Source organism: Ambystoma mexicanum, chromosome 10, assembly GCF_040938575.1.
Source record: "Ambystoma mexicanum isolate Mex_15411 chromosome 10, UKY_AmexF1_1, whole genome shotgun sequence".
In the NCBI taxonomy this organism is placed as follows: Eukaryota; Metazoa; Chordata; class Amphibia; order Caudata; family Ambystomatidae; genus Ambystoma; species Ambystoma mexicanum.
In genome coordinates, this window is record NC_090932.1 from 1,155,465,743 (window position 1) to 1,155,480,709 (window position 14,967).

Here is a 14,967-nt window from a genome sequence, read left to right on the forward strand (position 1 = left end):
AAGCATGATTGGGGCTCTGGAGGAGCCTCAGAGAAGAAAATGGGATCTTCTTGTTTCATGCTTGCTGTTTGCCTACCGAGAGGTACCACAGGAGGGTGTTGGCTTCAGCCCCTTCGAACTTCTGTTCGGTCATCCCGTACGGGGACCCTTAGCCATTGTCAAGGAGGGATGGGAGATGCCCACTCCCCATGGTACTACCAATGTAGTTGATTATGTGCTAGGGCTCAGAAAACGGATGGTACTTCTGATGGGCTTGGCCAGTGATAAATTGAAGGCAGGGCAAGCGCTGGTGAAACATTGGTACGACCAGAAAGCTTCCCTCATCAACTTTACACTTGGTCAGCAAGTCCTGATCATGAATCTCATAAGGCCTCGAGCTTTACAGGACAAATGGTCAGGCCCTTGCCCAGTGGTGGAGCCCCTGGGTGAGGTTAGCTATTCAGTGGACCTTGGAAGGCCTGGACAGGCTCTAAAAGTGTTTCACGTGAATAGGCTGAAGGCTTTCGGCCCAAGCGTCGAAATCGCAGCACTGCTACTGGCTTCAGACGTTGTGGGAGAGGAGTCTGAACCTCTCCCCGACCTGTTCCCAAGCAGTCCTTCAGTTAGCTCTTTTGAGGGTGTCCCAGTGGCCCCTCACCAAAATGGACAAGGCTCAGTGGTTTACCTTGGACATGAAGTAGGTGGAGGGAGGAGACAGCCTCTATCCAGTAAGGTACCAGCGGTACAAGACTGGCCTACCCCCACTACGCAAACCCAAGTGAGAGCCTTCTTAGGACTCACGGGTTATTACCGCAATTTTGTGGCAGACTATGGCACCATAGCTGCTCCTCTGACTGCCCTCACAACTCCGAAGAAACCCAAGAAGGTAACTTGGACTGACGAGTGTGAGAAGGCCTTCAATGGCTTGAAAGACTCCTTGTGCCAGGCCCCTGTGCTCAGGGCCCCTGATTATCAAAGACCTTTTATCGTGCAGACGGATGCCTCTGACACTGGGATAGGAGCTGTACTATCACAAGTAGATGAGAAGGGTAAGGAACACCCTATCGGTTTTATTAGTCGCCAGCTTAAGGACAGAGAGCTCAGATGGTCCACGGTAGAGAAAGAATGTTTCTCTGTTGTGTGGGCCCTAAGGAAGCTGAGGCCCTACCTCTATGGGACCCACTTCACTGTGCAGACTGACCATAAGCCGTTAAAGTGGCTAATGAACATGAAGGGGGAGAATCCAAAGTTGCTTAGGTGGTCCATAAGTCTACAAGGCTTCGACTTCACTATTGAGCATAGGCCAGGTGTCCAACATAGCAATGCTGATGGGTTGTCCAGAATGTTTTACCGACCTGAACAAGAGACTCATCCAGGGGTGGATTAGTTCCCCCTGTCCATAGTCTGGGAGGGGCGAGTGTTAGGAAAGATTTCGTTATTGTAGGGAACTTTCCTTCCATGTGGCAACCCCTAAACTTTTTGCTATTGTTTTCAACCTGTTTTCTTGACTTTGCCAGAGAAGTGCAGCCTTCTGCCGTACTCCTCTGGGCTTTCGCTCCTTTCTTACGGGGAAACTGACATGCCCTTAAGACAGTCAGTACCGGGGAACGCTGTTTCCCGTAGTTTCTTTTATCGTGTCGCCATTTTAGTGCAACACGACACAAGAGGGCACTGTAAGCTAAGTTACAGCTCTCTTGGGTCTCTAGCCTTCTACAGACCCTAGACACTCTTGTAGGATGGTTTTTGGATCGGTGCAAGTCATTCAGGGACTGGGCTGGTGGCAGCGATCATTTGGTTTATTTTGAGCTCCTTTTGCCGTTCTGAGCACCTTTTTGCCGCGAACACAAAAGGGTGGCCCGGCTACCCAAAATGGCCGGACCACGAGGCTCCTTTGTCTCGTCCACTGTCCGTCTTGCTCCCTTTACCTTCCCCCGGGTCAGGCGACCCGGGGCCTTCCTTATTTGGGCATGTAGTTTCCCGCGAAAACACGGTTGCTTTCGCGGGCTTCTACATGTCGTTTGAGTGCCCCCAGGATGTGGGCTGGGCTGTCTGGTCCCAATACACATCCTGGGTGCCAGAGAGTCTAGGGTGGTGTGAATGCCTGGGACCACTGTGGTCCGTGATTGGTCCACGTATGGTATGTGTGTTGATGAGCGGATCTCCCATTGGCTCCCCTCCGTTTTGGCGCGAAGGGAACCGTGGATAAGAGGGAGCTGGAAGCACCACTACCAGGTCGATCTCCTGAGTTCTTACGAACCCAGGGATACAGGAGCCAAGTATCCTGCGAACACGAGGCTGGACCGAGGAATCGCTGGTGACCCCCTGAAGAACTTCTGCTCCTCATTGCTGTCGTCCGGTGAAGCCCTTTCCACCTAAGATCGAACAAGAAGGCCTGTACTGGCGCTTCGACCTATTGGAATAGCAGGACCAGCTATTCCCGGCACCTTCATCAACTCCTGCCGTAAGCCTTCGGAAGTGTCTCTGGGCCATCCAGTTGACTGACCAGCTTACTAAGGAGTCCTGCTCTGGAATCGCCGACAGGTTGGGTGGTATTCTGAGTCCGGGGCACGCTCACACGCTTCGTTTGCTTAGCAACCCTAAGCTAGAGGTGAGCAGTGCTCGTTTGGCTTGAATACACCCGGCCGTTCCGTTGCCCTGCTGCGGCGACAAAACTGTGCTTGTTTCTTCGATCGGGACGTCTTTTTACTCTGCACGACGACGAGACGTTCCCTGCTCTTCAGAACCTGCCAGAAGCTGCATCTATCGAGGAGAAGCTCGGGCCTGCTTGCTTCGGGGACCGGTGAGTAGATTAGCTAGGATCTGGTCGCCCTCCTGCAGTGCCCCTTGCTTTTCCCCGCTGTAAATACAGCACCCCTTGTCCGTACTCGCGCCCTGCTTCTGCCTCACAGTGGAGGCTGCGCTAGAGTCGCGGACCGTGTTCTCCTTCATTAGGGCGCCCTACAGAGCTGTCCAACGTCCTCCGAAGAGCTTCACCTTCTGCCCATTGGCACCGGCGTGTGCAGGTACTTTTGAGCGCTAGGCTCCACTCTTCGTAGGGATTGGACTACCATCTAGTTAGGGGCCTCAGAAGGCGGACATATCACACGCATTGGTTCGCACTGCCTGTTTTCCTTCCCCTACAGGTGGATAACATATTTCGTGCTGCTAATGCTGTGAAACTGTGTATTCTGTATATATATTGGGTGGATAGTGTATGTGTTGGTTTAATATCGTTGTATATTGCTGCTTTTACTGTGGTTATTAGTTTCAAGGCCTTATAATAAATGTGTATCTATTTTTGATATAAACAACTGTTTGGAGTAGTTTGTACGCGCTCTTGCTTTGTGTGCTCACTGTGGGCTTTCAGTCACCCTCACCCCTCTTGAGACCTAGTCTTGACCGCCGCGATCGCTACCTTGATTGGTCTGGCTTGTCCAGAGGTTACCCTGTTCCAAGTAATTAGGTTGGCCTTCTGAACTTCTGCGCCACCAGGACAGAGTTCAGAAATCCGTCTTAACACTGGGCTGCCCACAGAACCTGGTGGGGCCGTGCTGGACTTGGCCCGCTGCCGGCACCATATTCATCAGACTGCTGATCACAGGTGAGGAGTAGGGGGCCCATCACTGCTGCTTACCGCCCTCTCCAACTTATCAATCCTGGGGGTGGCGGCCCTGCGGAGCACTATTTCCCCCACATTTGCCTGACTGCTGTGAGACTATCGGCCTGAAACCTTGCTGAGCCTGCACTACGGACGGCCCGTGGGACATTACTTTGATATGCCTGTCTCGGCGGTCTCCCCGCTATAATCCCCTACCAATCCTGCCAGCTGGACGCACTGCTCTTTCTTAGTGATACCTGCACCCCGCAACGCACCTGCCTTCTGTACACCTCGCTCTCATCCCTATACGGCGGTTGGCCCTGCGGGGGTTGGGAGGCCTGTAGCCCCTGCCCCCAACTGCCCTGTGGCCAGGTACGTGCATTCTGCTTAACTGCCCTCTGCGATCTTGGTGTGTCGCCAAATATGTCTGGCAAGTCACGCGGGACCAACAAAACCAGGGCGATGGACAAATATGCCAAAAACCTCTCTAGACAAGAGCAGGGAGCGGCCGCCTTGCCTCAGGACGACCCTGATGCTCCCTCCTCTTCCCCTCAGCCAGACCTTACAACATTGATGGAGTCTATGGCAAAGAACTTTACGTCATTTCATGAAAAATTAGATGACATCAACGCCAGTGTAGCCTCACTACGCACCAAGTTGGACCAGCATGGCACTAGGCTGGTTGAGGCCGAGATCAGGATCGGGGCCAATGAGGATGAGGTGCACGTGCTCCAGAGCACGGTGTCTGACTTGGTGCGCGACATGAAGCAGGTCAAGGCGAAGTGCGACGACTTAGAGTCCAGATCCCGCAGGAACAATATCCGCATTGTGGGGGTCCCGGAGGCGGCCCTCAAGGGCAAAATGGAACATGCTGTTGAAAATCTCCTGAAAGATCTTTTGGGCAATCCTCAACTCTCCCAGTTTTTCACTATTGAACGCGCTCATCGCGCACTGGCCCCCCGTCCCAAGCCGGGCGATTTCCCCAGACCAATCATCGCCAAGGTTCTCAGCTTCAGAGATAGGGATCACATTCTACGTTTGGCTCGAGAAAAGGGTGAACTGAAATTTGAGTCCCAGACAATCCGCATCTTTCCCGACTTCTCTGTCAACGTCCAAATGGAGCGCAGACAATTCAATGGTGTGAAAAAACTGCTCAGGGAGAGAAGGGTGGAATACGCCGTGTTGTTCCCCGCAAGGCTGAAGCTCACCCACCGCAATAAGTTGTACTTCTTCACGGTCCCAGAGGAGGCAGTGAAATTTATTGAGTCCCATATTCCTCTCCCTGGCCCAGTTGACGAACCATCGGAGGAGGGTTGAGCTGGTCGGTCTCGCCCCAAGGCCTAAATCCTCTATTGTACCGATGGCTTCCTCGCCATCTGCATCTGCCTTGCTATCTCATGAATCCTTTGTCTTGCATATCCTTTGTTTGTTGTAACTTGTTATGTCTCTTGAAACTTAATATGACACCGGGGTACGATCTACGGTATATTCCACCAACCATTGGGGACTTCTTTTTCTATACCTTCTGTTAACCGTACTCTGTTGTGGTGTCTCCTGGAAACTTACCATGTTTACCGCTGTACGGTACACGGTGTATACCACCGATCTGTCATCTGTCGGGCCCACTTCAGCAGCGACCCCCGCTGCAGCTGCAACGCCGAGTTTGGCTTGTTCTGATCTTTGGTTGTGCCCCAGTTGGGTGTGTGAGCAAGTGGTGCCCTGTTGGGTTTGGCACGCTTGCCTTGGTTCTCTGGGTGGGTATTTGGGCACTGCTGTGTTAGGGGAGGCAGTGAGGGAGGGGGGGGGTTCAGTTGTGGGATGTTATGGTAAAAATGGCGAGGTAGCAGTGGCTCATGGCGCGATGCAGCGTGTCATTGTATGGGTGACCGGCACTTATTCGACAGACTATGTCACGCGTTACTGGAATCCCCCTTAAAACTATACTGAATGGCGGTTAAGCTAATGTCATCGATTGTCAGAGGGCTCAGCAACTTCACGAAGGCGCGCAGGATTACTGCATATGCCCAGCGACACGGGGTCAAAATACTTCTCTTGCAAGAAACCCACGCCCTCGCACACCTCTCGTCCTCTCTCGCCCCGGCATGGGGCCCCAACAAATATTACACGGTGTACTCCTCTCAGTCCAGGGGTGTCCTTACCTTGATTCACAAGTCCTTGGAATTCTCCCTGCGCACCAGCCACATAGATACTGAGGGCAGGTACGTGATCCTCCACTGTTTCCTCGCTAATACTGAATGCCTGCTCGTTAACACCTACGTCCCGAGCATCGATACACCCAATTTCTTTGATCGCATTATTGACATCCTCCTAAGATATGTCGGGGTTCCAATTATTTGGGGGGGGGGGCATGAATCTCATTCTAGATTCCGAGTTGGACAGATCCGGAACTGCACCCAGGGTGGTGTCCAGGGCTGCTCGCCGCCTCCATACACACATGGTAACAGCTGGACTGGTCGAAGCCTGGAGAGCATTCCACCCATTGTCTAAAGAGTATACATTTTACTCCTCTGCCCATGACAGTCACTCCAGAATCGATCTCTTCCTTCTCTCTGCTGGGCTCATGGGCAAAACACTTACCACACAAATTCTGCCACGCACGCTGTCCGACCACTCCCCGATCACATTGGACATAGCTCTGCACCCTGCCCTCCCCCATCACTCTAACTGGCGCTTTAAGTCAGAGGCACTTCAGGATATTGTCTTCAAGGCCGACATCCTTGTTGACATCACCTCGTTTTTTGATAATTACAAACGACATGACACAACGGATGGGGTGAGATGGGAGGCATTCAAGGCTTTCATTAGAGGCATGTGTATGTCCAGGGAGGCTGGGGTCCTGAAAGATATTAGAAACTCTTTACGCCGCTGTGAGTCCAGACTTAGGGGGCTTGAGCGTGAGTACGCTGCAACCCCTTCCCCGCCGAAGCTGGCGCAGATACGCACTGAATTGGATACGTTTGAGTCCCTCGTCCTCAGCGAGATAAAATACCTTGCCCGGCCCGTTGTGGCCCGGAGGTACGGGGAGGGGGAGAGGCCGGGTCGTACCCTTGCCCGTCTTGTCCGGACCGAGGGGGGCAGAGCCCGGATCGATAGTATCATCGACAATAACGGAGTGCGGCATTGGTCCGATCGGACCATTCTCGAGACCTTCGCAGATTTTTACGCTACCCTCTATGCCCGACAGCGGGAGCACAGCCCGCAGGATCTGAATGCCCTCCTCGATCGCATCCCAATGTCCCTCATATCTTTAGCTGCTAAAGAACAATTAGATACACCCTTCACCCTTGATGAGATCGCCTCGGTCATCTCCGCCCTCCCTAAGGGGAAAGCTCCCGGCCCAGACGGCCTAACTGCCGAGTTCTATCAAGAGCACGTTGCCCTTCTTGCCCCGTGGCTTCATGAGGTTTGGGTCGAGTCGCTGCGCCTCGCCACCCTTCCACAGTCCCTGCGTGAGGCTGTCATCACCCTGCTCCCCAAGCCGGGTAAGCCTCTTGATGAATGCGGCTCCTACAGACCCCTGTCCCTCATCAATACCGACACCAAAATTTTCGCCAAGGTCATAGCAAATAGGTTCCTCCCCATCATGAAATATCTGATCCACCCGGATCAAAGTGGTTTTGTTCCTGCCCGCTCCACTGCCTTAAACATCTGGCGGTTATTCAATGTTATCTCTAGGATAGACCCCAAAGCCAACGCGGTTGCTGTGACGCTAGACGCCCAAAAGGCGTTCGACATGGTCTCATGGCAATACCTGTGGGCGGTGCTGGAGAAGATGGGGATCGGCCCATACATGATGGCCTGCATTAAACTGCTATATACTAACCCCGTGGCCAGAGTCCTGGTTAACTCTCACCTTTCAGCTCCCTTCACCCTCCATAGAGGGAAGCGTCAGGGTTGCCCATTTTCTTCCCTCCTGTTCGCGATGGCTATTGAGCCCATGGCGGATAGTATCAGAGACAACCATACCCGCAAAGGGATACGGCTACGAGACACCCCCGAAATCATATCACTTTATGCGGACGACGTGCTCTTGTACATTAGAGACCCATCGGTCCATCTCGACCCGATCATTCGTGAAATAATCAAAATTGGCACATTCTCGGGCTTCACTATAAATTACACTAAGTCAGAAATCTTTCCCCTCACACCCGCAACTCCCCAACCTGCATGCAAATTCCCGCTCAAGTGGGCCCCCGAGGGCATCAAATACCTGGGGGTCTAGGTGTCCCTCTCGAAGTCCTCTCTATTGGCTGACAACTATGGGGCGGCCGCGCAATATACTGAGACTAGGATGAAAAGATGGTGTAACCTTCCCCTCTCACTATCAGGGAGGCTGTCCCTAATCAAGATGATCATAATCCCAAAGCTCCTATATATATTTGCTAACGTCCCACTCTGGCCCGGGAAACAATACTTTGCGGACTTGAGTGCGGGGTGCGCTCGCTTACTGTGGCATTCCGGTGCCGTGCGTAGGAAGTGGCAACTTATGACTCTGCCCTACGAGAAAGGGGGCTTCAATGCGCCTGATCTTACTCAGTATTGGATAGCCGCACAAGCTCAGCACGCCACACACTGGTACCAGCACCAGGACCCTCCTCCCCATGTTAAGCTTGAGATCCTCGCGACGGCGGAAGTAAATGTCATGTCTCTTATCCTTTTCCACTCGTATCGCTCGGACGCCCCTGCTGACCCGGTGGCCTCCACTATCAGAGCGTGGCGACAGGTTCTGCTGCCCCACTCTGGCTCCCCCCGTACTATAAATGGCTTCCCTTGTGGTCGTTCCCTGGCCTCACCCCCACACAAGATAAGCTGTTGATGCGTCACTGGTTGGACCTGGGATACAGATCATTCTCCGACCTGTTCCCCGATGGGAAATTTATCACCCCGCATACATGGAGGCCAGGGCACTCCAAGTCCTCTTTGGAGCTGCTGCAATACTTTCGACTCAGAGCGGCTGTCCAGGACATGTGGCCTTCGTATCCCGATGAATCCCCTGAGATTTGCTATATTGCGAATTCCGCAGGGGACAGGGGCATAGTGTCCGCCCTGTATAAAATATTGATGGCGCGGGCTGCAGAACCCCCCTGTCCGGGATGCTTGGAGCCGCGATCTGGGGTTGGACATCACAGATGGTATGTGGACCAAAATGTGCATGCATACACGCAAGGTTTCTCTCAATTCTAGGGTCAGATGCGTTCAATACAAGTTACTTAATCGCCTGTATTAAACTCCTCACACTGTTGTGAAATTTGCACGGGGCCACTCCCACTCCTGTCAGAGATGTAGATCCAGCAATGCGGACCACGCCCACATGTTCTGGTCTTGTGGGGCATTGGCTCCGTTTTGGGAGGCGGTGCTTGGGGCTCTCTCTGAGATGGTGGGATTTCGTATTGACCCTGACCCCCTGTCTCTACTATTCGGGCTCTGGGAGGGGACTGATGCGAAGCGGGTTGCTAGATTTCTGAATGTGGCTGCGATTGTGGCCAAGAAATGCATTCTGCAGTGTTAGAAACGGCCATCCCCCCCTTCACTAGAGATGTGGTTGAAAGCCCTCACCTGGACACAAATGTGTGAGGATGACTACATCAACATGTTGCCTGGGAATGCTCGACCTAAAAATGTTTGGACTGAGTTTTGTAGCTACCTGAACAGAAGGGTTGATTTGGAGCTTCTATCTTCTCCCCCATCTCCTGAGCAGGGGATTGATCATGCTGTAAGTTGAATGGCCCTGCTGTAATGGACCTGCTGTTATGAGCGTGAGTGATTTCTCTGTTGCGCCTGTGCATTGTCACCTACTCTTCTAATATGAAATTTGTGTTGTTGCTGTAACATGTACCGTGCCAGCTACTGTTTCTTGCCAATAAAGACAAGTTTTAAAATGATATGAGAGATTAGGACGTTTCTTTAAGGTAGAAGGGAATTAACACATTTCTGAGAATTCTCCCTAACAGCATCTATGATACACTAGTCATGGTATGTGTTACTCGGCTATGCTGGCATTTTGGGGCATCCAGTCTAGCCCTTTCTTACAGTGGCATTTATTTTTTTGTGTGCATCCATGATCAAAACGAGCATGGCTAGACTAGCATTTTGGTGCAGCCGGTCTAGCTTTTTCTTACTGCGGCATGGCATTTTATTCTGGACATCTATGATAAAGTAAGCACAATACGTGTTACTATGTGTCTTGACTGGACTACATTGTTCAGCCAGTGTCGACATGTTTTCTTATTGTATCGTGGTATTTCTAAAGGCAAAGCCAACATGGGTGTTTTGATTTGTGGGGATACTGACATATATTGGCAGAGCCATTGTGGACATGGTTTCGTATAGTATCTTTACTGCCATGTGCAAAGCAAACATTAATATGTTATTATATAGGAATTCTGACATATATTGGTGCAGCCAGCATCAAAATGCATTGGCACAGCCAGTGTGACAATGTTTTATACTGGCAGATGTTGTGGAAAAGGGCATCATTGTAATGTTCCTGTTCTCTGTTGGGAATTGGCAGGTATGGCATTTTTGGATTAGAATTGCCCTAAAAATCCTATTACAAACTGTTTAGCTTTTTGTCTAGTTTTGCCCAGGAAGTGTGCTTATAATGCAGCATTTTAACCCAATATTTAAAAAGAAAATCATCAGGGGAGGGGTTCCCCGAACCCGCCTTTGTTGGTTCAGGCTCACTTGCTACCCTCGGTCCCCCTGGTATATTTGTGGGAAATATTTACGTTCCTCCGATTGACAAATGTACCAGCTGCCACTGCACAAACTTAGAAAAATAAATTATAGGGACACAAAGTATCCCTATTACCCCCTGCTGTAAGGTGAAGAGGGCAGTGTAAAACAGAGAATTTTACATTGGAGAATAGAGTTCTCCTTCGCTGATGGCCATAGGGGCTGCTAAGAGCCCCCAAAACAGATGAGTTTAGCAAGGCTTCACTTGCCTGCAAAAGTCAGAACAAGTACAAAACTGCAACAAGTTGGGGGGGTTCCATCAATGTCTATGGAGGGAAAGCAGCAAATGGAAAACTGTTGCCCATAAAGGTCCTAGGCACAGGTGTACTTCTTAAGCACCTGGTTTGTGTGGTAGGGTGATTATATCATCCTACATTGGTTTTAGGGGGTAGGCTGGTGGACGCTGTTTAATTCTAGCTTCACCAGGGGTGCAAGCCTGTATAATGCAAAGATAGCCCACTGTACATTTTTGGTAGCTATTGGGTACTAATGTATTTTTTGTGCTTACCTCTGCCATTTTGTCGTAAGGGCTTCCTTTGTTCAGGTGAACCCCAAGGCAGCCCTAAAATGGCATTTTTTCCCACAGGTCTCTTTGTGAGCCCAGTGAAGTATCGTCCATATTGGTTTTGATTGGTTTAGACTAGTCTCTGTCCCTGGGATGGCCATATCACATGCATTGGAACATTGTATTCAACTGCAATTCTTCTAAATTGTCTTTGGGGTTACTTGCATGACCCTGGACATTTTCCCTGCATCCAGTGTGGGGCCAGGGGGTCTTAGGCTTAATACTAGAATTTTAACCATTGCCTTTACTTTATGTATTTTTAATGTCATGTCTTCCACTTTTGTAATTGTGAGTGCGTATTTACACTGTAACCATTTTTGCCTGTAGTGTAATATTTTGGTTCTCTTAGCTGTAAATGTATCTTGTCTTTTGGTGACCACTGGCTTTGCTTTACTAATGTCTTTCTACCTCTTGAACTTAAGCTGACTGTGATCTGTGCATTTGTATTTTCTTAAATGCTATAGCCTAAATTCTGTGCCTTAGTGTTGACATTGGGATCCTGTATGGCTATTTTCACTGTTTGAAATTCTGATTTCCTTCTCTCCCAACCCCTTACCTTTATATATAAAGGTCCTACCACCAGGAAGCTCACCTACAATTTAATATAGTGGTATGTTGTGCCTTTGACATTTACCATTTTTGCACTAGGGGTAACAATTTAAAACAGGCAGAGTGCAAAATGAAAGCATAAAAGCAAGGTGCAATGCTTTTGCGCTTTCATTTTGAGCTCTGGCCTTTTTTTTCTCCCCTTTCAAAATTGCAGGAGGGACAAGTGTTTGCATCTCTGCCATGCTTTTCTCTTCCGCTTTGGAAGAGCACTTATACATCTTCATGAGAGCAGATGAGATTTCATAGGAATCCTATGCAAATTCCACCTTCACAAGTGTCAAATCAGCAACTGTGGCTACTCGGATGCCCATTATGATTGATGTGATATTTAAAGTAGCAACATGAACTACACCTTTGCAAATATTATACCTGGAAAATAGTTGGTGGAGGGTCCTTCCAGACAGTGGGGACAATGGCCACATCTGACATCCTTTAAGCAGGTTTATAGCCCATTAAATCCATTAAATCGGACTGGTACTCTTTGGCTCCTTCTGGCACATGGGAATCCTCAGCCTATTGTCTACAATGTGGGCCCTCTGTTTAATTACAGATATAGAAAAATGTTAGTAAAGGTTGAGCAGGAGTTGCAGCATAAATGGGATATTCAATGGGTTGTTCTTATCTGCTTTGAAATAAATACCCAGGCACATGTTTCTCGAAGTGCCTGGTTTGATGAGATGTCCTTTGTGGCCAAAGGACTACCAGTACTTGAGGTACCACAGTGAGTAATTGTACTCTGGTTGATTGGTTCTGTTGTATATTTTTCCCTCTGCTGTGGCTAGCTATGGTTGCCAGACATTTGGTCGAAAACATTTGGTCGAATTTCAATATGGTCGAATCAATTTGGTCGAAAAAATGGTCGAATTGTTTTTTTTTTTTTGGGGGGGGGTCCCCCCCCCCCCCCCCCCAACCCCCTTTTTTGGTGTTAAAACAACGTTTTTTTTACCTATTTTTACCTATACTAGAGCAAAAAATAAATATACTGTTAAAAAAAAATTCGACCTTTTTTTTTCGACCAAATTGATTCGACCAATTTGTCATTCGATCAAATATATTCGACCATTTGACTGGACACCGCTAGGTATGTTGCGTCTCAATGGCTCCGGTTTGCTTTCTGGAATGTTCTTTCGTTGTCCTTTGCTTTGCTTTTGTGGCCACTATTTATGCTTCGGGGAGCTCCTCTGCATTCACTCTCTGCTCAATTTCTATGCTTTTGGTGCAAGGTTTCACTCCCATTTCGTTTTAGGTTCTGCTGCTGGGTCAGCTGCCGCCTCAGCCAGCAGTCTCCTTCAGGGGCTAAGCTTCAGTCTTCAGGAAATTGGAAGCAAGCCACAGATTCTACAAAACACAGCCCAAGTAGGATCCAGTATTCGGTTGCATGGTGCTGTGTCTACAGCTGTGTCCACCGTACAGGTAGGTGACTCTTTAAGCACACATCACGCAGTTCACCAAAGGCAGTACTCAACTACTCTACTTCACAGCATTTAACACTCAAGTCATGAAGATCCCACTCTCGGAAACATAGGAACTTAATGTTCTAATAGATTCCTTCCTCCCGCGGTTTCCTCTTCTATGATATTGTATATGCAGTGTATTTGTTCTTTGGAAAAATCTCTGCCATTAGGTGCGCAGCTTGATTCTGTGTTTGCTCCACCCAATTCCTCTTACGTGCCCACGCCGGACTAGAAGTCGGGCCAGTATATATTGATGTGCAGTGCCCTATGACACTGTGATGAGCCGCTCTGGAATAGGTACCCTGCTTCCATTGGGGCAATTTATGTCCAAAGTGGCCCATCTTTTCAATGAGGAAGCGTTTGGAATGGAGCCCATATGGTGTAAAGAGGAGAGAGCCCTCCTGGAAGAATTTTATGGGGGGGGGGGGGGGATGGGAGTGAGTTTGCAAGTCATTAGGGCACCCAAATTGGTGGACCGTCTACTTCAGGGAGAGACACAGGACTAGAATCCCCCGAGTTGTATCCAGAGGTAGTAGGAGCTGGGTCGCTAGAACATGACAAGACTAACAGACAAAAAGTTAGCTATAGACCCGCAGGGGCCATTTTTTACTATGCTGTTAGCCGCTCCCCCAAGAGAAATGTTGTACTGATTTAAGACCACCTTAATGCAGTGTGAGTTGCATTTTGTATACCGACCAGAGTAATTTCCAAAAGAGGGCACTACAGAGGCATTTCTAATTTCGTACTTGTCAAGAGAAGCAGTGGCATGGTCAGTTCCTTTGGTGGGTAGGGGAGCGGTTGTTTAAGGCAGAGGTTTCAGTAAGATGTTTCATCAGCGCACTCTGTGTGTGAATTGAGAGTTGCTCGAGTTGCGACAGGGGAGCGGAGACTCAGTCACCTAAATTACTCTGTTCCCAGCTCTGGTCCTAGAGAGCGATTGGCCAGAGGATAAGAGGTCTTCTCCATTCAGGGGGTTACGGGAGGAGTTGATAGATGTCCTAGCTGTCATAGTTGAGAGACAAACTTCCTGTGAGGAACTAATACATCAGTTAATGCAGCTGGACGCTAGGTTAAATGAGAGATGGTTGGAGCAGAGGAGAAGAATTCCTGAGAGTAGGACTTGAGTGAGAAGTGAAATTCCAAAAGGAGAGTTCCCGGTTATGGAAATCAAGGGCAGCCAAATGCGATTGAGTCAGTTAAACCCACTCCCTCGCTCCCGACCAAGGAGGAAAGGTATAGACTTAGAACAGGAAATCGTTTTGTGGTGATAGTGGTCACTTTGTGGGAACATGTCCTAGAACTCCCCATCTTTCCCGGCTAAGGAACATCAGGTGGCAAATACAATCCAGACCGCAGTGCCACATATCACGCTAAATGAGGTGTGGTGGTCCTTGTGTGATTGATTTGGGTGCCACAGGGAACTTCATGGACAAGAGGTTGGTTGAACATATAGGAGTGCCCAGAGTAGTGAAGGAGATTCCAGAACAGGTCAGGGCACTAGATGGCACTCATTTATCGTCAGGACCCATTACTCAGGAAACAGAATTGTTGGAAGTAAAATTGGTAGGTAGGCACTGGGAGGAGATTGTGTTTGAGCTTATCGATGCTTCCCAATTGGTTATAATTCTGGGTATGCCGTGGCTAACGCTACATAATTCTAAAATAGACTGAGGAAGAATAATAGAGGAGCAATGCTTGTTAGGTGGTACTCAAGGTGAAAAGAGGGAAGAACGATCTGAGATAGTAGCTTGTTTGGTGGAAAGTGCAGTTGTCTAACTTTCAGTTGGGGTTACCGTTGGATTTTTGCCTGATTGCTATCAAGATTTTGAAGAGGTTTTCGATGAGCAGGAAGCGAGCGAACTACAACCATGTCACTCTTAGAAAAATCAATCTTGAAGACGGAGCCCGCCTACACCTTGTAGCCGAATGTATGCGCTAACCAAGAAGAAAAAAGAATCTCTGAAGGACTATTTGGAGGAAAATTTAACAAAAGCGTTCATTAGGAA

At 49.3% G+C, this 14,967-nt stretch overlaps 1 protein-coding gene across 4 annotated transcripts in view; it reads left to right on the forward strand.

Annotated features, from left to right (window-relative positions):
- The window catches only part of KANSL3 (KAT8 regulatory NSL complex subunit 3), a 1,222,374-nt gene that overhangs the window by 926,847 nt on the left and 280,560 nt on the right, over positions 1-14,967 (forward strand). For all 4 annotated transcript variants that reach the window (XM_069619075.1, XM_069619076.1, XM_069619078.1 and 1 more), the window contains one exon: positions 12,754-12,920. In XM_069619075.1, coding sequence (XP_069475176.1) covers positions 12,754-12,920 — 167 coding nt within the window. The remainder of the gene's footprint in view (positions 1-12,753; positions 12,921-14,967) is intronic.